Source organism: Chiloscyllium punctatum, chromosome 16 (assembly GCF_047496795.1).
Source record: "Chiloscyllium punctatum isolate Juve2018m chromosome 16, sChiPun1.3, whole genome shotgun sequence".
NCBI classification, from domain to species: domain Eukaryota; kingdom Metazoa; phylum Chordata; class Chondrichthyes; order Orectolobiformes; family Hemiscylliidae; genus Chiloscyllium; species Chiloscyllium punctatum.
This window is the reverse complement of record NC_092754.1, coordinates 20895049-20920637: the sequence shown is the minus strand read 5'-3', so window position 1 is coordinate 20920637 and position 25589 is coordinate 20895049. Positions and strand designations below refer to the sequence as shown.

General features: G+C 45.0%; 2 protein-coding genes across 2 annotated transcripts in view; both read right to left on the bottom strand.

The window, feature by feature from the left end:
- Nucleotides 1-8287, bottom strand: part of LOC140487251 (uncharacterized) — a 29480-nt gene extending 21193 nt beyond the window's left edge. The window contains exons 1-2 of the mRNA XM_072586878.1: nucleotides 8202-8287; nucleotides 4031-5141 (exon numbers count right to left, since the gene is read on the bottom strand). Coding sequence (XP_072442979.1) covers nucleotides 4031-5141; nucleotides 8202-8287 — 1197 coding nt within the window. The remainder of the gene's footprint in view (nucleotides 1-4030; nucleotides 5142-8201) is intronic.
- A 6742-nt stretch (nucleotides 8288-15029) lies between these two features.
- On the bottom strand, nucleotides 15030-25257 carry kiaa2013 (KIAA2013 ortholog). The gene is made up of 3 exons (XM_072586430.1): nucleotides 23515-25257; nucleotides 18435-19288; nucleotides 15030-15594 (listed from the first exon to the last, which is right to left on the bottom strand). The coding sequence occupies exons 1-3, from the start codon at nucleotides 24482-24484 to the stop codon at nucleotides 15574-15576; spliced, it is 1845 nt and encodes a 614-aa protein (XP_072442531.1). The 5' UTR covers nucleotides 24485-25257; the 3' UTR covers nucleotides 15030-15573.
- Nucleotides 25258-25589: the final 332 nt, after the last annotated feature.

The window sequence follows — 25589 nt, the reverse complement described above, 5'->3', positions numbered from 1 at the left end:
CACTTGTTGCTCAGACATTTGAGATACCTTACCATTCCAGGGTAATCAGAGGTAAACAGGGCACCCGTCAGGACCAAAAATAAAAACCTCAGGTCTATCCTTGAGATTATACAATACATAACAAGATATGATATGATAAGAGTAGCTATTGTCCTGTAGGATGTCTTTGATGTGTTTTATTTCAGAATTGAGCTGGAAAGGTGAACAACCAACTTGGACTATATATACAAATTTTCTGATTAAGGCTAATTATATTGCTTGTGGAGCTCTATGAATACTAACATGTATATTGACCAGTGAAGGCAGGGTTGCAGTCAACAATGGCAGAGATAACCATGACCAATTTTTCAACATCTTCGACATCAAGGAGATGGAGCTTATTTTACTGCTAAATTGGCAAATTTGAACATGGGGGGAATCTCATTAAGATATGTAAATAACTTTTATACAAGAAGCAGTATGACCTCAGTCAATTTTAGCTCAGGAGGCTGCTTCCCAATCCCCTTTATACATCCAACAATTAAAAACATTTTTGATCCCAACACTTTAACTGAGGTTTTGGCTGCCAGTGTGCCCTCTATTTTGGGACTTTCAGAAAGGTGAGAATACACAATGTGAAGTTTATGCTGTTTAAGTGTCAAACATTCCTGGGCTCCTTAATCACTGGAGCAGTAACACAGTGAGTGTTTGTGTCTGAGCTCAGGAGATTAGGCAGAGACACTACGGCTGACATCTCAACCCTAAACATAATCCCCAGCTTCAGCAGGCGACATGGAAGAGTCATCCTGAATCACAATTGGGCTACCGAAAGGAATAAGTGGGAAAGCAAGAAGTGAGAATGGCATAAAAAAGCTAAGCTGATTATAGATAAGTTAAATGAGTAGGCAAAGGCTTGGCAGTTGGAATATAATGTGGGAAAATGTGAGGTTATGTACTTTGGCAGGAAGAATGGAAGAGCTGAATATTATTTAAATGAAGAAAATCTTCAGAAAGTTGCAACACAGAGGAATTTGGAGGTCTTTGTGCATGAATCATAAAAAGCTAGCATCCAAATTAAGAAGGAGTGTAGTACAAAAATGGGAATGCCTTGCTAAAACTATACAAAACATTAGTCAAACCTCGGAGTAAGTGAGGACTGCAGATGCTGGAGACCAGAGTTGAAAAATGTGGTGCTGGAAAAACACAGCAGGCCAGGCAGCATCCGAGGAGCAGGAGAATCGACGTTTCGGGCATAAGCCCTTCTTCAGGAATGAAACTGGTGTGCCAAGCGGGCTGAGATAAAATGTAGGGGGGAGGGAATTTGGGGGAGGGGCACTGGGAATACGATAGGTGGAAGGAGGTGAGGGTGAGGGTGATAGGACGGAGAGGGGGTGGGGGTGGAGAGATCGAGAAGAAGATTGCAGGTCAAGAGGGCGGTGCTGAATCCGGGGGTTGGGACTGAGATAAGGTGGGGGGAGGGGAAATGAGGAAGCTGGAGAAATCTACATTCATCCCGTGTTGTTGGAGGGTTCCTAGGTGGAATATGAGGTGCTCTTCCTCCAGGCGTCATGTGCATGTCCTTAGCGGAGTGGGAGGGGGAATTAAAGTGTTCAGCCACGGGGCGGTTGGGTTGGTTGGTGCGGGTGTCCCAGAGGTGTTCCCTGAAACATTCCGCAAGTAGGCAGCCTGTCTCCCCAATGTAGAGGAGACCACATTGGGTGCAGCAGATACAGTAAATGATGTGTGTGGAGGTGCAGGTGAATTTGTGATGAATATGGAAGGATCCATTGGGGCCTTGGAGGGAGGTGAGGGGGGAGGTGTGGGCGCAAGTTTTGCACTTCTTGTGGTTGCAGGGGAAGGTGCTGGGAGTGGAGGTTGGGTTGTGGGGAGTGTGGACCTGATGAGGGAGTCGCGGAGGGAGTGGTCTCACCGGAATGCTGATGGGGTGGGGACGGAAATATATCCCTGGTGGTGGGGTCTGTTTGCAGGTGCCGGAAATGATGGAGGATGATACGATGTATCTGGAGGTTGGTGGGGTGGAAAGTGAGGACCAGTGGGGTTCTGTCCTGGTGGCAATTGGAGGGGTGGGGTTCAAGGGCGGAGGTGCGGGAAGTGGAGGAAATGCAGTGGAAAGCATCATCGACCACGTCAGAGGGGAAATTGCGGTCTTTGAAGAAGGAGGCCATTTGGGCTGTTTGGTAGTGGAATTGGTCCTCCTGGGACAGATGCGGTGGAGGAGAAGGAATTGGGAATATGGGATGGCATTTTTACAGGGGCCAGGGTGGAAGGAGATGTAACCTAGGTAGCTGTGGGAGTCGGTCGGTTTGTAGTAAATATCTGTGTTGAGTCAGTCGCCCGAGATAGAAATGGAGAGGTCTAGTAAGGGGGGGGAGGAGTCTGAGACGGTCCAGGTAAATTTGAGGTCAGGGTGGAAGGTGTTAGTAAAGTGGATGAACTGTTCAACCTCCTCGTGGGAGCACGAGGTAGCGCCAATATAATCATCAATGTAGTGGAGGAAAAGGTGGGGGGTGGTGCCAGTGTAGTCAAACCTCACCTGAAATATTGTGAACAGTTTTGGTCCCCTTATCTAAGAAAATATGTAGTGGCACTGGAAGCAGCCCAGGTAATGTTTACTTGATAGATTCTGGATCTGGGTGAGTTATTTTCTGAGGAGAGGTTGAGTTGGTTGGACTTGTACTGTTGGAATTTAAAAGACTGAGAGGAGATTCTTATGGGACTTGATAAGGTAGATATGGAGAGGCTATTACCCCTTGTGGAAGAGTCCAGGACCAGAAAGCATAATTTCTGAGTACTGTAATAGGTTGCCCATTTAAAAACAGATGAGGATTTTTTTTCGTGAATCTGTGGCATTCTTTATAGCGGAAAACTGGGAGGCTGGGCAATTAAGTATATTCGAGGCTGGGATAGACAGATTTTGGTCAGTAACGGAATCCAGTGTTGAGGGATAGAAAAGTAGAGTTGAGGATTATCGGTCAGCCATGATCTCATTGATAGACCAGTCAGGAGGCTGGAAGAACACAGCAAGTTAGGCAGCATCAGGAGGTGGCGAAGTGGACGTTTCAGGTGTAACCCTTCTTTAGGATCTGCATCTGCAGTTTTTTTTGTCTCTAACCAAGTTTATACCAAGACAAAGTCTCTTCAAAGGATGCACACATTTTGAAGAAGTTCTTTGCCCCTCCTGATGCTGCCTGACTTGCTGTGTTCTTCCAGCCTCCTGCCTGTCTACCTTGGATTCCAGCATCTGCAGTTTTGTTTTCGTCTCTAAACACGATCTTATTGATGGCAGAGCAGACCCGAGGGGGCTCTTGCCCCTACATCCTATGGTCTAAATGTGTTGAGGTTCCTCTCAGTCGGGGGAATGTAAGACCCCGGAACTCTTCATTTCCAGACAGAGGGTGGCCTTCACAGGTGGGAGGAACCATGTTGAACTGAGTCTGAGGCGAACAGACTCCAATGGTTTCCCGAATGGATTCTGAAACCGACAGCGCTGAAGTCAAATTCAAACCAAAATCCTATCCATGGCGGCAGCTCAGCGCCGTACCCAGGGAAATGTTATAACCACACGGAGGAGCCCAGACCAGGGCTGGGGGGGGGCAAGGTGTGCTCCGGCCATCCCACCCATGGACAGCGCGGGTCAGAACTAGCCAGCCATGACCTGTATGAAGTTCACATTGAAACCACCTCACTTTCGGCCCAACCCGTTTGATGCATCGTGTTATTGCAAAGTAATACTGCAAATCCCTAACTTCAGGAGAGAGCTCCTGATTAGTCAGCATAATGAGAACAGTCTAGACAGCGTTGGGGGTGGGGATGGCTGTAGTCTTGTGGCCCAGTGATCGTGTCCCTACCTCTGAGCCAAGAGATCCGGGTTCAAGTACCCCCTTGCGCCAGACGTTTGTAAAAACAGGTTCCTTGGAACATATCTAGAGATTGCTGGACTGAGCAATGGCACCGAGCCACTGAGTAAGCTTAAATAAAAGCGGAAAGTACTGGAGACACTCTCTCTGGAGTGGGACCTCAAGAAAGCTACCTGTTCATAACTCTCCGCTTCGACATGTTCGCGCCTCCGCAGCTGTTTCGCCACCGACTTGGGTAACATCTGATGCAGGAGGTCCTCGGCCAGGCGCCTCTGCCGCTTCAGCTCCTCAGTGCGCTCCTTCAGGCCCCGGGCATAGTTCTGGACCCATTCGGTCATCTGTTTGAAGGAGAGCAACACTATCGGGTAAATGAGGCAGGCGGTGCTCAACAAGGTGACCCGGAAGCTCACGGCAGACAGAATGTCTCTGGATTTCTCTCGCATCGAGTCTGTGCTGGTGTGAAGTAGACAATCCTGGATAAAGCTGATGTGGTGAAGTATCACATCCCTCTGGGACGTTTGAGACACCAGGTCAGTGGAAGGTATGAACTGACAGACCCCTTCACAGTCAGTAAAGTGGAGCGAGAGATTCATGTTCTTTCTGCAGCAGCCCTGCATGTTTTCTGACATGAACAGAGCATGGTTCAGCCTGGTGGAGATTTGGTGCCATGTTGTCGGAGGGTCCCCTGGTCCAGCGTGCTGTGAGGAGGCGGCGAGCTGTGACCTGTACCACATGAACATCTCCTCCTTGGATCTAAGTACCATCCTGAGAGACAGCACATCTGCCCAGTCCTGGTTAGACCTGGCCAGGCTCAGGTCTCTTTCTGGGCCCTCGAGGGCCCTCAGTAGGTTGGAGATAATGAACGAGATGGGATTGTCCCCCTCATCCTCATCAAGCGGCCAGTTTGCAATCTCTGTGCTTCCATTCACAAACTGGGGACAAGGAAATTCTTCCTTCAAACAGCCCGAGTGGCTTCTCCGGATGGCGAGCGCCAGTTCTTTGCAGGTGACCTGGATCCAGTCGCTGCTGTGGGTGACCGAGGAGCTGTTTGGACGCCACCAGACAGAGGCACGTTCTTCCTGCAGCCGGTTGATCAGGTGAAGGAGGAGAAGGTTTCTGCAGGAAGCCACAGCCTGGAGCGCATTCTTTGTCTCTCTCCACGTTCTCAGGTTGCTGTTCAGGTCAAGACAAATCGAGCCCAGCAAGGCGGCCAAGGACAGAAGGCAAGCGGCTCCGATCCTGCGGACAGTGCGGTTTCCTCCCGCTTCAGGTGGGGGCACACACCTGGAAGACAGGGAACAAGGTCAGGAAAAGCTGCCTTTGAGGCTGACCAGCCGCCGCTCTTACACAGAGAGTCTCAAGGCTGCAATGAACCATCAATCAGCCACCTACTTACTGCCAGTGGGTGACTAGGTGATGAAGCAGCGCTCCGAAAGCTAGTGCTTCCAAATAAACCTGTTGGACTGTAACCTGGTGTTGTGTGATTTTGAACTCTGGAGTGTCTGTGGGTGTCTCCACGTTTCTCTGTCGCTCGGACTGCAAACATGTTACCCCCCGGCTTTTGGCCAGTTTGACACAGTGCTGCTATCCACTTGTACAGAAAGAAAGGACTTTGTTCTTTTCTAAATAGTGAAAATGCAGAATGGGTCAAAGGTCTAAAGAGACTTAAGGGCGAGGATCCCTGGACATAAATCGTTAAAATGTCACCCACAAGGACAGAAAATAAACCAGAAAGGTTTCTGGACTGCTGGCCTATATGATTCGAGAAACAGGAGGCAGGAGCAATCTGCTGTTCAGACCACATCCAGAGTACTGCCAGCAATTCAGACTGCTACAGCCCTCAGGGAGGCTGTGTTAGCCTCGGAGGGATTTGCAGATTTTCTTTCTATTCGTTCCTGGGATGTGGATGTCTGATCAGGCCAGCATTTATTGCCCAGAGGGCCGTTAAGAGTCAATTCCATTGCTGCGGGTCTGGAGTCACATCCAGACCAGACCAGACCAGGTAAAGATGCCGACCTTGAAGAAGTTCTCCTCCTCTCTCTACAAGAACCTCAGTGAGTCTCTCTCTCTCTCTCACACTGCAACCCCCAGGTCATCTCCTCTGCCCTGAAGCTGTTATTCTTGGCTACCTTCTCCTCAGCCCCACCCCACCCCCTCCTATTTACCTCTCCACCCTGGAGGCTCCCTGCCTTCATTCCTGATGAAGGGCTTTTGCCCGAAACGTCGATTTTCCTGCTCCTCGGTGCCGTCTGACCTGCTGTGCTTTTCCAGCACCACTCTAATCTAGGTAAAGATGACAGTTACCCTCCCTTATAGACAGTAGTGAACCAGGTGGGTTTTTTATTTCTCCTGACCGTGGTCACCATTAGACTCTTAATTCTCGATTTTGGTCGCATTCAAATGTTACCATCAGCCACCATTCCATTGATGTTTGCAACGAATTGAGGACGTGAAATGGCCTCTTGTTCCCCCTGTCTCTGTCACACGAGATATCATTCTGTTTCGTTCTCTCTGTTTCTCTGAAATATTGTGCATCTGCGTCCCGCTCTCATTGTCAGGGGTAGATTGTGACTTCGTGCGTGTGATCGTCGGTCCGAAGCCCACTTTATGTCTTTCCTGCGTTTGGAATAGAATGGGTTTGGGTACCTACCCACTCACCCCTGTTACACCATTGGATAAAGCCAAAATCTACCTCTCTTTTTGTGTTTGTTTCTAAATACACAGAACCGAGATATTTTTAAGTAAATGTGGGTATACTCATTGCCAAATTACATATTGTGGTGTAGTTTCTGCTCCGGGTTAAACGGCTGTAAGAGTTCAGCGTGCATTCGTTTTAAAAGCGAATAAATCAAACTCCTCTGTCAAATGCAAAATTATTTTCAGACCTAGGGTCAGATTGCCATTATCTTGATCGGCCCAGGGCAGGAAGTGGTAAAGGAGTGCCTAAAAAACTGCTGCCTAAAATTACCCAGAACCAACATTTTACTGAGTTGACGAATTGTGTTTTTTCATCAGAACAGCGATCATTCTGAGAGACTGAAATCCCGAGTACACGCTCATCCCTCCGAAACCTTCAACAAAAGGGTCAATGCCTCACATCTTCCCGATCGTTTCCCGATTATTTCAGCCAACTTCAGAAGTCCCAGGACACCAGGTTATAGTCCACTGGGAGAAAGTGAGGACTGCAGGTGCTGGAGATCGGAGTCAATAAGTACGGTGCTGGAAAAACGCACTCCTGATGTACAGCTTATGATCAAAACGTCGACTCTCCTGTTCCTCGGATGCTGCCTGACCGGTTGTGTTTCTCCAGCGCCACACTTTTTGACCAGGTTATGGTCCAACAGGTCTATTTGAAATCACAAGTTTTCAGAGCAGCTCCGAAAGCTTGTGACTTCAAGTCAACCTGTTGGACTTTAACCTGGTGTCGTGTGACTTCTGACCCCCGTCCAACACCGGTACCTCCACATCATGGCTCCAAATCTGGAGTTTTCCAATTTCCAGGGGAATGGTCACTCGACCCTAAATGTTAGCTCTGATTGCTCTCCACGGATGCTGCCAGACCTGCAGAAGCTTTCCAGCAATTTATGTTTATGTTTGCCTTTGCAGATTTCGATATTTTATTTACATTTGATGGCCGGGCGAGAGGCTAGTGTGTTATTTCGCCATCACAAAATTGTTGCCAGGTTTATATTTAACACGGCCCAGGCCCAGCTCCGATTATTCCGTTAATCAACGGAATTTGCGCAGGCGGACGGTGTTCGGTAAAAAAACAATCGTCACTTTTGTCCCGAGGCCTCCTCTGCCTCAGCCCCGCCGTTCGATGCCTGTTTCTGGACTCCGCTCCGCATCTCATTCCCAACTTAATGTAAAACTCATCTCGGCCTGTGTCGCCGGAGAACTGAGTAGACCGCAGTAAATGTAGGATTTAATTTCTGCCGCTTAGAAAACGGACCGGACTGATGGAGGTTAGTTAGGTAACAGCGGAACGAAACTAAAAAAACCTGCTGGAAATCTGAGATAACTCGACAAGCTGAAAAAAAGCTCAACATCGAAAACAAAATAGAGAACTTGCGGAAATCAGAAACAAAATAAAAACAGAAATTGCTGTAAAAGCTCAGCAGGTATGACAACATCTCTGGAGAGAAATCAGAATTAACGTTTCGGGTTCAGAGAGCCTCCCTCAGAACTGCAGTCAGCCGGATTTTCAAAAGGTTAATCTTTCTGAACTGACTGATTTGCTGAGAATTTCCAATACTTTATTCGTTAAAATTCATCTGATCTACAGACCGACCACAGGCGCCTGTTGAACCTCGTGTTCCAGTCTGTTAAACTGAGTCTGTTTACCTGTAAATGTCACAGAGCGAGTCTGAAGCTGTGTCCTTACACCCCTGATCCTGGGGCCGTTTCACTTGCCGACTCTGGATCGCCATGGCTTTCCCTTTAGCGGAGGAGGGAGGCTGAACCCCCAAGGAGAGACCAGCCTCAATTCTCCAGCTGGCTGCAGACATGAGCAAAGTACAGTGAGGTGTGAGCCAACACGAAACCCTGACACCCACCGGAATCTCTCAGTGCCTCCTAGAGCCGGTGAGGACGGGCCCTGGCATCACGGGACTTGAAAACGCCACCGGACAACCTGCAGCTGGCGGAGGTCAGGGTCCGCCACTCGATGTGAGAGCGAATGAGAGGAAGAGTGTCCCATGTGGCCAAATTGAACCAATGAAGTCACCACCAGAGAGAGAGAGAGATGGAAGAATCTCCCGCCAGCCTCCAGCCCTCAGTCAAACCACCACCAACCCCCCCCCCCCCCCCAACTCCCAAACCCCAGCTCCAGACAGTCCCGGAGTATGGAAACCAGCATTGCTCTGAAGACAGACAGTCGCCTGCCATTAGACGTGGGAAGGTCACCTCTGGCTATTCCTTCAGAAACTATTTCCCTCTTACCCAGGATTTTCCTGGCCTTTCGTCTACCCCTCCGCTCTTTGCGAATCTGCCTCTGCGTTTTGCCTTAACTGCAGTTTAGGAAGAGAAGCGAGTTCGTGGTTTTCCAAGGAATTGGATTCGGGGTGAAACGAGCGATATCCGTTCAGTCGTTTCCCGTTGGTCCAATTGGGCGGCTTGTTCTCTGGCTGCAACTGAACCGAGTTTCCGCTGCAGGTGTCACAGGCGGGCGATGTGCTATCGTCAGGGAGAAAAGTGGGGCTTTCTAAGATTCATTCCCAGCCTGCACGCTCTAAAACTTCTTGTGCAAATAAATCGTTCCCAATCTCTCACTCAGTACCACAATTAGCTCTCTCGAGTAATAAATTACATGCGTTCAGTTACACTCATCTCAAGCAGTTAAGATATACTTTGCAACTTTTTTTGATATTCAGCCAGGGAATAAAGACCATCAGACCTGACCATCCAGACTCCGTCCACCTGACAAAATACTATGCCAGAGGCATCCCACCCGGGATACTGTCTGAAGTTTAAGGGCTGCAAAATAACATTCCACCGACAAAGCATAGCACTTCATACAAACATCATTTAATAATTCGTAGAATCACCTAATCATCTTTTTGGAATAAAGTCTGTGAAAAAAATCCACCAGGTAAATAGTAAGAATTCCATTCTAGCCACTATGTATCCGGTTGGGATTCGGCAGCCATTCCTGTCCACTTCCAGCCGTGGGAATTATTCTCCCCATTTCATAGTGCCTTCCAAATCCTTGGCCTCAACCAGATAAGACCAACTGATAGGTGGGAATACCACCACCTGCACGTTTCCCTCCAAGCTGCATACCATCCTGTGTTGGAACTGTTTATTCACTGTCACTGAGTCAAAATCCTGAAACTCCTTCCATAACCGCTACGGGCACCCTCCCCCCCCCCCCCCCCCCACCACCACCCCAAACCCCCCAATCCCAGAGCTACAACAGTTCAGAAAGGCAGCTCCTCAGCCCGGACTAAAGAGCGATTTAGAGATGGAGAATAGTCAGAAAACTCCAAATCCCATGAACGAGGTAAAATGATAACTCGCCTGCATGGGCTGTTGTTATCGAACAGATCGTGTAATTTTCTTTAAGCGAACTTTGTTTTAACCTCTTAAAAAGACTGGTAAGGAAAAGCTGACACTGACAATACACAAGACCTTATTAGAAAAATCTACACCCTGGAATTAAATTATACATTTGTAAGGTACACAAAATTGGGAGAGTTTGTTTTTCACCGTGTAAGCAACGGGCAAGATACAATACACTTCAACTAGACCCGTTATTTCTGAGGAAAAGGTGTATTATAATTCATATAATATTAAATACTGATCATGAAGAGGTAGTTAGCTTAACGAAAGCAACAAATGATACTTCAATTGACAAAAAGTTACTTCCATTTACAAAGTCCCCTGTCATATATTACACCTCGAATAGTAACGAATAAAATGCAAAAAAATATAAAGACGACAGTTTTCGATGAACTTCAAGTTTATGAAGGCGCGGGCTGCCCAGGAGAACATTCACAAATGTTTCTGAAGGTAAGCTGTTAGCATGGACTCGTGGCCAAACTTAAATCGAGACTGAAACATCAGTCCTAGCTCTGTACCTGTACTGCAAATGTACCCATTGTTCAATAGGTGCTGGAAGGGAGCTGGCATTGACAGCAAAAGCGTGAACTATGAGAGTAATTTGTCCTATCAGCATCATGGAGCAATATTTGGCAACATCGACCTCCACCGAACTTGTGCTTTTATGATTAAACCTGAAAAGTCGACTCACCTTCAACCACTTAATTAATTCTATTTTATGCAGTGAGCCATCTGCTGTATAATTTCCGAGTTTGTGACCGAAATTGAATATTCATTCTGTTGAGCAATTGGAGATCAACTTGTTTGTTCTGACGACGCAGCATTTTACCAGAGGTCCTTTTGATGTTTGGAAATGGAGAGGACGATACAAAGATAGTCCACCTGAGACCGACTCATATTCAGAGCCAGACAATATGCTGCACAGGGGGAAGTCTGATGGAGTCGCCGCCAACAGGCAGAATCCTCGCCCGATTCCATCAGTTGCTCTCATACACAGTATCCGAACACTAAAAGACATCTGGATGGGTATATAAATAAGGGTTTAAGAGGGATATGGGCCAAGTGCTGGCAAATGGGACTAGATTAGGTTGGGATATCTGGTCAGCATGGACGAGTTGGACCGAAGGGTCTGTTTCCGTGCTGTTTCCATCTCTGTGACTCAGCAAAGCTGCTCCTCCACCGCTTAAACAAACATCCACTTGGAACGTGTAGGTCCTTATTTGGACCCCAGCTAGAGCACTCTGCACACTTTGGGTTTCATTTAAGGAATAACATAGTGACCAAGAACAGTGAAGATTCAATGGGACATTACCAGGGATAGGGAGTCACACTCATAAAGAGAAATTCGATACGTTTGCTGAGGGGTGCCCGTTAGAGTATTATCATAGAGACAGGTAAACATTGTTTCTACCTACTAAAGGATTGGCAGAAAGAGGTGATAGTGAATAGAGTTAAATGGGACCTTCAAAGCACACAGGGTGGCTACAATGTGGGATTCTATTTTTGTTCTATTTAATCTATTTTTTTCCTCTGATCAGCCTATGCAGACCTCCGGAACAGATGCGACCTGAAGATGGGCCTTCCTGTCCCAGGATAGGGACATTACTATTGTGAAAGCAGAGTCCAAAACACCTTTACATGAGAATGAGCTTTTAACAGTATGGAATATTAAAGGCTTCGCTGAATGAGCAGGAGCAGGGGAGGACCAGGCAGGGTAGCTCGGGAGAGATGGAACAAAGAACGGTGGATGTTGGGAATCTGAAACAAAAGCAGAAAGTGCTGAAGAAATCCAACAGACCCGGCAGCATCTGTGGAGAGAAAAGTAGAGTGAACGTTACGATGATGTGACTCTTCCTCAGCGTTGATGAGGGGGAAACGTTTTCTCGTAATACAGGAGACAGTAACCATGGGACACGGCTTTAAGGTAAGGGACAGGGTTAGAGGGAATTTGAAGGGGTAATACTTCACCCACAGGACTGTGGCTATCACCGCCTAAAATGATGGTAGATGCGGGAACACCAACGACAGTTAAGATGTATTTTGACGAACACTTGAAACGCCATTGAGTACAAGGCCGAGTGATAGAAAATGGAACTATAAGAGATGGGTATTTGATGACCGACGCGGACGCGATGGGCTGAAGGGCCTCTATTTTTCCTTTTTAATATTTCCCCCATACTACCGCCTAACTGCGGTAGTGCTTATTTTTCCCCAGCAGCCATGTTGTGAAGGGCTTCTCTATGCTGTAAAAAAACACTGATGGATTTAAGTGGGCGTTCATCAAAAAGAAACCCTCGGAGCTTCCTCGTTAATGCGGTCGCTTTATATTGGAATGAAATCGATTGGTCCTAGTAACAGGAAATAGGGTCATATTTATAAGGTTTGTGCAAAAGTCCATTCCCGGCTGCCTGACGATGATATATTGACAGTGATGGCGATGAACAATCACTCTGCCAGTCACGGTTAGGCCTCATGCTGAAAGAAGGTTCTTCCTCACGCTGAAAGAAGGTTCTTCCTCACGCTTTTATATAACTCCTGATTTCAGGTCGACACGGGCCGTTGCTTATGCAAAATTATTTGTGAATTTTATCAAAACAGGAGAAAGATGTATCGCAGCCGCAACAATGTAACTGGGAGGGAGCGTCGCTCTGATTGTCATGAATGTATCTTCCTGAGTGAGTTTCTACCAGTGGCTAGAGTCCGGGGTGCAAAGCTACAGTATTATTTCATTTCTGACAGCCCTTTAAATGTGAAAGCTGCGATTAGTGTGAAGCACAATGCACGGAGAAGAAAGCTTTGGCCAGTATGGAGAGGTCTTGGCATGCCCACGCACTCTTCATCTGTCTTCTTTGCTTCGACAACCACACATTGAGTCGGTTTCTAGGAGCACGTTTGTGTCACTAACTCTCTCATGTAACTTTCTAACTAGAGAATCCAGTTTGTGACAACACTGCATACCTACCGCTCTTTTCTGTTACTTGCAATTATAATCAGACTTTATTTCATGACAAGAAGATAGGTAATAGAGTAAAAAGTAAACACGTATTTTCTAATCCACTACTGATCACCAATAGGACAGTCTCGTGGTCTTTCACGTCTTTGGCGTTTTTCTGCTATCAGTTTAATTTTAATCACACACCCTGCTTGATTTCAAAACATATCTGCAACAAAAAAAAATGTTGTGATGTGCAAAAAATGTGGCAGATAGATTTCAACAGCAGTAAACGTGATATACTGAAAACCACTTAAAGAAGTCATTCTCCATTGAGGAAAGGCTGGTGATGTGGATTTGGAGATTCAGGTTTACAGTCTTAAATGTACACCGCCATGAATTAGGCCATAAATAAAGAATACTGAGGTCAACAACAAATTAACTAGGTATATCCCAACAAGACCCTGACTGGAGCCTAAGTAGTTTTGAGTTCCACACTATAGGAAAAATGTTGTGATTTTATATTTACATATATAAAGAAGACTACTGAGGTAGATGGCTAGCTTGTAGGATCACATTAATGCCAGCAGCATAGGGCTCACTATGGCTGAAATAAGCTTGGAAACTGTATCCTCACACTACCAGTAGCTACATAAAATCACAGCCTTTTGGCCATGGTTCAGGAACTAATCCCAAGGATTTAGCTTCAGACAGAGAACCGAAGATACATACAAACCAGCCATCATTCAATGAATCAGTGCGATAATATCCAAAACTTTGCCAGGTCAGTACAGGGCAAATGGAGAAAATTGCCTTCGGCTCTTTTAAATTGAAAGCAAAGCTTCTACTAAAACAAAGAGCTGTAGCTGCAGAATATCTGAAACAAAAACAGAAATTGCTGGCGAAACACAGCAGATCTGGTAGCATCTGTGGGAAGAAAGCAGAGTCCAGTGACTCTTCATCAGAACTGTTAGCAGCAAGGAAATAGAATAGTATTTGTGCTGAAGATTAAGTTGGGATGGAGGGTAGCTAAGAGAAGGAGAGAGTTGATAGGTTGTGAAGTCCAGAGACAGAAATGAAAAATTCTCTCTACTCTTAGCTCCTATTATCACTTATTCAAGTTTTCTTCTCTCCTGGCTTGCTATCTATAATCTCCTTATTTACCTCCTACTTTTATTTCTCTCTCACTGCACACCATCTCCACACCCCAAACTTTGTCATCAGCCTAAATACCACTTTTCCCTAGCTGCTGACTGTTCTGATGAAGAGTTGATGGACCTGAAACATTAACTGTGCTTTCTTCCTGCAGATGTTGCTAGATATGCTGAGTTTCTCCAGCGATGTGTTTTTGTTGTAAAGATTTCAATATTCTTCTCAAATAGAAAGCAAAGCTTTCATTTTCACTGTCCCCATCAAACATTCCTAGGATAAGGTCAGCACGGTGTTAGATACAGCGTAAAGCTTCTTCTACTCTTTTGGAGCAGAAAGCTCCAACGACACTGCCTCATTATTCCAGACTATCATTGGGGTATGAATATACTAACCCAACTGTCATTGTTCATGGTGAGATTAGGTTGAGAGTTGATGTTTACAACTGTAGGATGCATCACATCTGATCCTGACTTTACGCAACATTCATACACCTAATCTGCCTGACATGTGGTACTCCATGCAGATCTGGATTCTAAACCTTGGTTCATTCCCCATTCCCTAATCAAGGATACAGAACCCACATCTAGTTACCTCTGAATAAGTGCCTTGAACAAAGAGTGAGGATTGAAAACAGCATCTCTGATTAACAGCCTCAATTATTGAGCAAGTGGAAACTGTCCTTCACTGTTCATAAATGGTAGCAATTGTACAATTGATTCCACTTTAATTGCTGCTGTTAATGTAATGGTGAGTTAAACCAACATTTGATGCTACAGAAATAATGCAGGTAGTTTTGGCCATTGTGCACGAGAAGTTCTGTTACAGACTTAACTGAGAGTTACAGCCTTAACTGAGAGTTACAGCCTCAGGCAGGATGCAACAACAGCAAATGACACTTGGATACTTCATCACTATCACTTACTGAAGTACAAAATTTACACTGAAGAAGTACAAAATATATTTAAACCTACCAGTGGTGGCAATTTTGTTCATAAAATATTGCAAAATAGCCAGAAAAAGGACGTAACTGGTTCGCAATCAATCCAAAATTTAATTCATGTGTCACAATGATGGCATTTACTTCAAACCGTGAACAGCATCATTACAAAATCCCACAGCAATATCACCCCACAACATCATTTCAATCAGAAACAATTTCCCACAGTTCTCTCCCTACATGACAGTTTTGAATCTGATAAACAAAGGCCACATAACCGATTCAGAAAAGTATTCCCTCACTCCCTAGCCCATATACTGCTAGAAAACACAAGGTGATTTCACTAGAGATAACAAAGTTTCATGGTTTTCTGTCTGGAATACCAGTTCAATGTCAGTTAGGTGACAAGTGACAGCTTTGTTGCAGGTTGTCTAATATCCAGTGTTTAATGCAATTTCACATTCTTTTAGCAAATAAATTAATGCACTGCCATTTTTTTTTTAAAAAACCAACAAAAGGGATCTGTTTGTAGTTGCAGTCTCACCCGATGCTGATGGCCACATCACCTTCTAATCCTTAAGCCTACAGGTGTCAACAGCCACACAAGGTCATGATGAAACAGGATAAGAACCATTTCATGGCATTATTTCGATATCCTGTTTAATTGACAAAGAGAAAACTGTAACCAACATACTTGAAAACTTGTCAAACTTTCAGACTGCAAAAAGCAATTCACCCAAGCCAGAATCCAACAGGAAAACTGATCAAAAAGCCAAGTGAACACAAAAATACTGACCCTCGGTAAACATGATCAAGGTAGCAATAGAGCAGGACAGTAACAAAGAATAGCATTATTAAAGGCAGCAATAATGGATGAACTCAGAGCAGTAACATTCAATGGTATGAACCATAGGACAGTAACAATGGAAAACACTAACAATTGGGATAATAATAACAAACAGAACTAAGGACAGTTGCGAAGTACAGCAAGAATATTCAGGACCATTTTAATGCAGAGTTAATAATCTGGGGGCTAAATGTTAGATCTTAATAATCAGGAGTAACATGGATATTAATAAACAGGGAATGAAAATTAAAAGGTACCAACAGTTCCCAATCCAGTTTGATATTTATTTGACACAGACTATCCCATAACCTGGGTTTGTTTAACCACACTGATCTCAAGCCCATGCATGCTGCTTTGTAAACAGCCCAAGAGAGCACCACAGGCAAAGTGAATGAGAAACTGTTCATCTGATTCTTCCCAAGATGGGGACATGCTTCATTTGACTGTAACCTGAACAGCAGGCCAAGTGGCTGCAGGGTAGTTGGGGGCACTCACTGGGATTGGACAATTTCAAACTAAGCAGCACATAATGTGGGCAGAATGAAGATTCTGCATCATGTCAGATAGTTTATAAAAATCCTTACACACTACAGTGGGAGACAATAAAAGTGGAAAACAGCAGCCCTCATGTAAATTAATGCCAGAGCTGGTTTGATGGTTTGTTTGTTTTTATCTGTTCTAAAGCTGCTACTAAATAACAGGGTTTTGTTTAAACTAGTCTGAAGTGTGAGTAAGTATGTCTATGTTACAGAACTCAGGATCTCCTTGAAATAACCGTCACTAGCACAATAGTACTTTCTATGTACTTGCCGGTACAGCAACTACTTGCTTGCTCTTGAGCCAAAACATTGCCTTTTATTCCATGATCCAAGAGGCGAAAGAACAACAGTAGATTATAAAAGTCTCATAGGCAAAGTATAGCTCCAGTGACACCCAAGAACATAGCAACTTCAGAGCATGGTTTATTGTGTATTAATAGAATGAATGATTGGGAATATTATAGTCACCAGCCTGATCCTTTGCAAACTTCATGCCCCAAGTCAGGTCACTTATAAACTCCGTGAAATAATGAATACAACCCTCAGAGCATTCACACACAAGCAGAGTTTACAAATAAAATCAATAAAAACTCACATCTATTGACAGGAGGTAAAATCATTCACCTCTACCCAAGAGTTCTCAGCAAACTCTGACCAAAGGGAATACTAAGGAACAGTGAGTCTGTGATGTGGGTGAATCTGTTGTTGAGGGGAGAGTTTGGTGCTGTTGGTGGAGTGTGGTTTCATACTATGTCATGAACATCTGCTGTACCAAATAAGTGCCCATTGATTTTTTTGCTGATTAACACCAGAGTAATGAATCAAGAGTGGAAGCTGGCTATTTCAACTGTGGAGACACCCTATTAAGACCCGTAATCTGTTTCCTCCTGTTGTTTACAGGCACTAACAATCATGCATAGTGATCCCAGGCGCTGGAAACTGAATGTTTGTGCCTGCTGGGCTGGATGTCTTGAAAGCTCACTTGATAAACTCACTGACATCCAGTCCTTTCTGCTCAGTCCAATCATTGTCCTATTTCACAGTACAGTTTCTTTTTCAGTAATAAGGTCAAAGTGAAATGTTTTGGGTTTCCTGGTGTACGAAAGACAAACTCATTAAGGTTCACTCGCTCTGTAACAGTCACAACCAAAATTTGTGGATTCAAATAGCTTTGTTTGAACAGCATGGTTGCTGGCAGGGTCCATCACAGTCCCACCCACTCCAAAACTCTGCATGCTCACATTAGAAAGAATGAACCAGAACATGTCTCAGGGATCGTGTTGACACTGATTAACCACAGGTTTACTTTCCAATTTTATATTAAAATTTATACTTGCCGACTCTGCGTTCTGTATAGATTTCACACTGGTTCAGGAAATCACTTCAGAGACTGGAATTGTTCTGAATTTAGAGGAGGCTTGGTGAAATTTGACTGAGTCTTAACTAAGCTGTAAAGCAGGACCCTGTCAGATTGGACTGAAGCAAAAGACAGTCAGGCACCAATTCATGCTGCATATGCTCAGATTCCATTCTGCACAATCAATACCCACTCAGGCTCCCACTGTTCACCTTCAGAGCCACTAAAAGTTACTGGTGTCATAAAACAGTTCTTCAATTTGGACATTGCTTCAAATCAGTCTGAAATTATTTATCTCATTTGATCTGCCCTTACATCAAATCTCCCAAAACATTATGCTGAGAGAGCAGAAAGGATCCCCTTCACCTGCACTCTGTGCGGATACCACACTTAAAACAACGAGCTCTGATAAAGCTACTTTATCAAGTATTTTGCATTGATAATTTTTCAGTGGGTATAATTGAGCCAGGCACGCGGGCACACACACAAATACAAGCTTTGATTCTGCTCAACCTAAAATTTGTAGTGCAAACTAAAAAATTGATTTATGTCAGGAAGCATATTGTTCCAAGTTTGAATCAGGGTCTTTGTGCTGGCAACAAAGATTAAAAGGTCTCACCAGAAAGAAAAACAAATCTCCTTTAGCACCACAGACCCACAGGCATTCCCATCTCAGAAAGATTGTAAGAGTCAGAATGTAGCATGGCTCCCAACTAGCAAGCAGAGATAGGGAGTCCCACTGAAGATTTATACCTTACTCCTGAATATGGGCTTGGCGCCTGGGCCACAGTATTCGTTGTAGATGAGTTTGAAGAGGAAGAGGTGGAACAAGGTGATGAGTGACGCCACACTGAACCAGAAGAGGAAGGGGAGACCTGGGTACTGTTCAGCCATGTGATCCTCATGAGCAAGGATTGCCTTCAGGTGGAGTGTGTGTCTCAGTGCCTGCAGGTGGGTCAGGTCAGTCGAGATGTACAGTAAGGGAGTGATGGGACGTGTTACCATGACAGGAAATATATGATCTTTAATCTCCGAAGTCAGTTCCACTGGATCATTCATGCAGCCTGCCTCACAGCCGTACAGTTTGACTGGTTTGTCCTGAGGTTTGACAGAGACATGAAGAAAAGGTTTGTTCTCCCCATCCAATAACACTGCTAGGTTGATAAGGTCCTTGTTGTAATGAATCCCTCGCAGCAGGTAGCTGTTGTGCAGGACAGAGGGATCAGCCTGGAACTGCAGGTGGTTTTCTGTAAACTGTAGGCCCCCAAAGCTCATGACCATCCCTTGAAGCATGCCATGTGAGCCAGCTGCCAATAAGCTTCTGCAGCCTCGTTTCTGCAGTGTGAGTCTCCACAGGTTAGTGAGCTGCAGCAAGCGAACTACACTAGAAATCTCCTCAGGCCACAGGTTCTCTGCATGCATTGTGGCATGGCCACTGAAACAATGATCTGCATAATTCAGGTTGGCCTCCAGTTTCTCCCGTTCTTCAGCCCCACTCCGCACATCCAGGAGAGGAGCTGCTGACATGGAAAGAACATAGAAGAGGGTTCTGTTCACAGTCACACTGGAAGGGGTGTGCAAATCAGTGATCTTCTTCATTTCCACACCTGGAACAGAAAAAGGCAGATCATTGTGAACACTTAACAAGATTCACTCTCATCCCCTCAGCCTCAGGGTACACCGATATTCACAGGAGAATCTAGAACCTCTAGTCAGCATGGCCCAGACCAAGGTGTGAAGGGGGCGTAGTGAGAAAAGGTGAGGAAGGTAAGACTAAGGTGATTGCAACGAATGGAGTAGAAGTGGATGGATGGATGGATGAGGGAATTAAGAGTGAGAGGTGAGCAGGATGAGAGAGGGGCATGGTGAGAAGAATGTAACAGTGCAGATATAGCCACAATCATGGTTTCAACCACTACATGGCATCAGGTAGCTTTTATATCAGTTCCTGTCGCACCACCCCTCCCTGCTACCCACAAGATGTTAAATCTATGCAAAGATGTCACAATGACACTGAAATGCACAGACAGTGGGATTATCATACACTCTGAATAATAGCTGAGAACTTGCGTCAATGCAGACTAAGAAGTGAATCTCCAAGACCTCTTGGAATATGAATGCACTAAAGTGGCACTAACTCACTTAGGAAAGACTAATTTTCCCAACAAATGGCAATGGGTCAAAGAGGTCAAATAACGTGAAACCAACAAAAGCACCTCAGGGAGCGAGCAGGCTGCAGGTGATGTAGAACTGGTCTTAGTGGTCCTGGGGGAAAAGAGAGTAACTCATATTTCCGGAATATCAGAAGCAAACTCACTGACCAGCACCAAGGTTCTGCACCAACCATGCCAAAGGCTGACTTGATTGTTTTCAGCCCAAGCTTCATGTGTTGACTCATGATAAAATGTCACTGTTTCTCCCTGCTATGGTAAAAAGCTGATCACACCATTAGGAGCTTGGTTGTTTGGATCGGTGTCAATAGTTCATTCCAATTTGTTTCTGAAGGATGTATACAACGCTGTCTCAAACACAGGAACAGAGAACTTGTGGGCAGGAGTTTCAGTTTGCTTCACCATTCACATCGAATCAAATTGCTTCCAGTTCCTCAGGCTGGTGAGGCCAGAAACAGGGAGATAATGGACTTGAACGTGTGGCTGGGGAACTGGTGCAGGAAGCAAGGATTAAATTCTTGGATCACTGGGGTATGTTTTATGGTAAACATAAATTCTAAAGAGAGACGGTTTGCACCTTAATAGGTTAGGGACCAGCATTCTGGCAGGCAGGTTTGCTACTGCAACACAGCTACCTTTAAACTAAGTAGCGGGGTGGGGGGGGGGGGGGGGGTGGAGGGGACAAACTGGATGTTTAAGAAGGAAATTGGAGGGAAAGTTAGAACAAGGGAAGTCAAGAAAGACAACTGTATCAATGAGGCAGAAAACTCAGAAAGGGATCATGCTGTAAGGTTGAGTGAAATAAGAGTTGATGGGAAGGGTGAGGGCAGTAACAAATTAAAAATACTATACATGAATGCATGAAGCATTAGAAATAAGATGGATGAGCTTGAGGCTCTTTTGGAAATTGGCAGATATGATATTGTGGGGATAACTGAGACGTGGCTTCAAGTGGACAGGGCAAGGCTACACGTGCTATCGTAAGGACAGACTGACGGGCAGAGGGGGTGGGGTGGCCATGTTGGTAAGGGATGATATTCAGTCCCTTGCGAGGAGGGACCTAGAATCAGGTGAGGTAGAGTCAGTGTGGATAGAGCTGAGAAATACTAAGGGTAAAAAGACCCTCTTGGGAGTTATCTACAGGCCCCCAAACAGTAGTCTGGATTTCGGATGCAAGTTAAATCAGGAGCTGAAATTGGCCTGTCGCAAAGATGTTACTACAGTTGATATGGGGGATTTCAACATGCAAGTAGACTGGGAGAATCAGGATGGTATTGGACCTCAAGAAAGAGATTCTTAGAACAGCTGGTGCTGGAGCCGACCAGGGAGAAGGCAATTCTGGATCTGGTATTGTGCAGCGAACCAGAATTGGTCAGGGACCTCGAAGTGAAGGAGCCATTGGGAAGTAGTAACCATAATACAATAAGCTTCAATCTGCAATTTGAGAGGGAGAGGGTACAATCGGAGGTGACAATATTTCTGTTGAATAAAGGAAACTATGGAGCTATGAGGGAGGAGCAGGCCAAAGTTCAATAGTGCAATATTTTAGCAGGAATGACAGTGGAGGAACAATGGCAGCTATTTCTGTGTATAATGCAGAAGTTGCAGGATCAGTTCATTCCAAAAAGGAAGAAAGATCCTAGGAGGCGGCATGGGTGGCCGTGGCTGACGAGGGAAGTTAAGAAACATATAAAGTTAAAAGAGAAAAAGTATAACATAGCAAAGATAAGTGGGAAAACAGAGGACTAGGAAGCTTTTAAAGAACAACAGAGGATTACTAAGAAGGAAATATGCAGAGAAAAAATGAAGTACGAAGGTAAACTGGCCAATAATATAAAGGAGGATAGTAAAAGTTTTTTTAGGTATGTGAAAGGCAAAAAAATGGTTAAGACTAAAATTGGGCCCTTGAAGACAGAAACAGGGGAATATATTACGGGGAACAAAGAAATGGCAGAAGAATTGAATTGGTACTTCAGATCTGTGTTCACTGGGGAAAACACAAGCAATCTCCCTGAGGTAACAGTGGCTGAAGGATCTGAACTGAAGGGAATTTATATTTGCCAGGAATTGGTGTTGGAGAGACTATTAGGTCTGAAGGTTGATAAGTCCCCAGGGCCTGATGATCTACATCCCAGGGTACTGAAGGAGGTGGCTTGAGAAATCGTGGATGCGTTGGTGGTTATTTTCCAGAGTTCGATAGATTCGGGATCAGTTCCTGTGGATTGGAGGGTGGCTAATGTTGTACCACTTTTTAAGAAAGGTGGGAGAGAGAAAGCAGGAAATTATAGACCAGTTAGTCTGACCTCAGTGGTGGGAGGCTTGAGTTTAGAAGACTGAGACGGGATCTGATTCAGACATATAAGATTATTAAAGGTTTGAACACTCTGGAGGCAGGAAACATGTTTCCGCTGATGGGGGAGTGTCGAACCAGAGGACACAGCTTAAAAATACAGGGTAGACCATTTAGGACAGAGATGAGGAGAAACTTCTTCATCTAGAGAGTGGTGGCTGTGTGGAATGCCCTGCCCCAGAGGGCAGTGGAGGCCCAGTCTCTGGAATCATTTAAGAAAGAGCTGGATAGAGCTCTCAAGGATTATGGAATCAAGGGTTATGGAGATAAAGCAGGAACAGGATACTGATTAAGGCTGATCAGCCATGATCACATTGAATGGTGGTGCAGACTCGAAGGGCAGAATGGCCTACTCCTTCACCTATTGTCTATTGACTCTAGCCAGTCTGGTAGTAGTCTCAGTTCCACATTTGCATCTGAACCCATTAGCCTCAATTCACTTGTCAATCACTAATTTATGTCCATTAGCCTTAAATAGACTTAAAAGGGGGTAAAACCCAACTCCAACTTGTCTTAATCAGAACTACATGATCACTGGACCAGTAATCCAAAGACCCAAGTTAACGTTCTAGGAAGATGGGTTAAATTCCCACTATGAATTCAAATATTACCCGTGTATCAATGTAATTTGGCTTTAAAAGCTAGTTTAATGGCGACCATTGTCAATCATTACAAAAACTCATCAGGTTCGCTGATATCCTAAGGAGAAAATCTCCTTTCTTACCTGGTCTAGTCTACATGAGGTTCCAGGCTCTCAGTAATATCGCTGACTTTTAATTGCTCTCTGAAATGCCCTGCAGAGCTAATTACTTCAATGGAACCAGGGATGGGCAACAATCACCAGCCTTGGCAACAAAACCCACATCCCATGCAAGAATAAAACTATTTAAAAAACTGACAGTGAGACTGATTAATTGCCAAATGAAACAAAAGCAAAATATTGCAGAAATTAAAGATGCAAAATTTTAATAAAACAAATGCTGAAAATGCTCAGCAAGTCAGCATCTGTAGAAACAAAAAAAAAGTGTTAATGCTTCAGATCATCTATCTGCTGTTGGATACCTAAATAAATATGTTTCTGCAGAAAATAAACATAAATCAATAAGATTCCAGGAGGGGGAGGCTAATGTGAGACACTGATATTTCCATTCAGGTCAGTTTATGGGCTCATGGCCTTTTTCTCATGAGCATTATCCCTCTTTTCCAGGAACACAGCTGTTCTGAGAGAGTCTAGACAGTACATATCAATATATTATTGAACTATTACAGTGGTCACAGTGAAGATCAATCGAGACTACACACAGTAGCTTACCTGAGATTATTAAATCACCCCACATCTTCTGATGTTCACGATACAGTTCTTCTGCTCCCATTCTCAGCAGCTCAGACATTTCCACTTTTGCTGCATCTCTCAGTTTACTGAATGATTCTTCCAATTTTGTTAAGTCAACTAACTGAAGCGTATAAACCACTGACACCACATGTTCAGTGAATTCAGACTTTGCTGCTAACTGCAGCCTGTTGGCCATTTTCTCTGTGGCCACCACCACTAGAATGGTCTCCCTTTCCTCTGTCAGAACTCTTCCCGATAATAGTAGAAACTCCTGGTCATTGTGCTTCTCCACACTAGAGGAAAATTTGTTTCCAATGATGGATGGCTTGTTATTGACTTCAAAGACTGTAGCCCTATCACTGGGGTTGGAAATGTGAATCTTCTGCAGTATAAGATGGGGCCTGCTCCGATGCACAATCACATCCTCACGAAGGGTGATACACTCCCTATATTTGTGGGACAGTCCAATCTGTATACACTGGAACAATCGAACCAGGCCCTCCTGAAAGTGGATGAGTGCAGCTCTGGATACTGAACGAACACTGAGTGATTTCAAAACTACCAATGGCACATAATCTGTCAGGTGAATGGCAGCAAGACCTGAGGCAGGAGCTGATGCTACCCAAAGCTGATTTGAAAGAGCATCCACAACTAGATGACCATTGCCAACCACAGCTGGGCCAGATAATTGTCCTCTATTGTCTGCACCAATTACACTCATCAGGCCATTGCTGTTCTCTACAGCTGCCTTCCATTGTTGGGTCTCTACCTGAAGACAATTGTCTGTCACTGTTCTGGGGTCCTCAGAGCCAGAGAACAACCTGAACCCACCTTCTGATGCCAGGTACCAGTAAAAGATCAACAGGATACCTAGGCCTCCCAGCATTCTTCTGGCCCAGCTGCTTGAAAGCAGCATTGGTAACCCCTTCAAACGCTGCTGCAACCACATCCTTTGGCCACTAGCACCTTCCCTTCGTCCTTTATCTTCCAGCTTCTAATTGAAGTGTTGTTGATTTGTCCTGCAGAGTCTCTGTTTCTAATAATTCCTCTTTCTATCAGGTCTCAGGAGAGGACAAGAGTACAGGAGTAAAACATAGCACAAAAAAAAACTTTGTCTTGCTATCTTAAATTTCAATTGTAAAACCTCTCCACAATATGCTGATTGTACTACAAAGAAGGTCAACCCTACAATTTTAGCTTCAGTACGATTTTCTTATTATTATCCTCTTTTAATCCAGTTACATCAACCTAACTCTTCTCTGGCCTGGTACGAGAAAACAAGCTCTCTGACAGCCACACCAAGTAATTTTGAGTCCTTGGTCGATCGCTCTTTTCCCAATTCATTGCAGTCTCCCTCTCACTCTCGTCCCCCTTCTCCGTTTTTTTCCCCTCTCTCTCTCTCTCTGTATCCTTCCTTACTCCCTCCTCTATCTCCAACTCAGTTCATTTCCATCTCCATTAGCATCAATGTTTCACTTTTTATCTGTTTCTCCAGCATTTCTCCCTTGATCTATTCTCGATCTTTCTCATCTCTCACTTCTTTAATGTCCGAATTTTCTTTCTCGGCTCTGGTTCCCGGTGCTTGCTATGCCTTGAGTCAGAAATCCAGTCCTCTTTCAGCCAACGTCTAATCCTACTCTGATTCTCGACGCTCCTGTCACCCTCACAGGACATTGCCGTCTGTCGGATTTTCTGCCATCAGTGAGATTTACCAGGAACCATCGTTATATTTCCAGTTGATTTTGCGACAGCTTGGGGGACCTGCCGCCGCAAAAAGGAAATCCGGAACGGCCGAGCGCAGAGGCCGCGCCTCATCCTCGCACCGGCCACGCCCACCCAGGCCGCGCCTCCTCATGACGCTACAACGTGCTGACCCCGCCCCCAAACAAACACTGCCGCAGGCTGTCTCCACCCCTTCTTCGCAACTCGACTCTCCAGGACTGGCCACGCCCCTTCAATGCTCCGCCCCCCAATGCTGACCACGCCCTTTGACGCCCAGGCTCCCCCCCACCAACGCGACCTCGCCCTCAATGTAGATCACGTCCCTCACGACT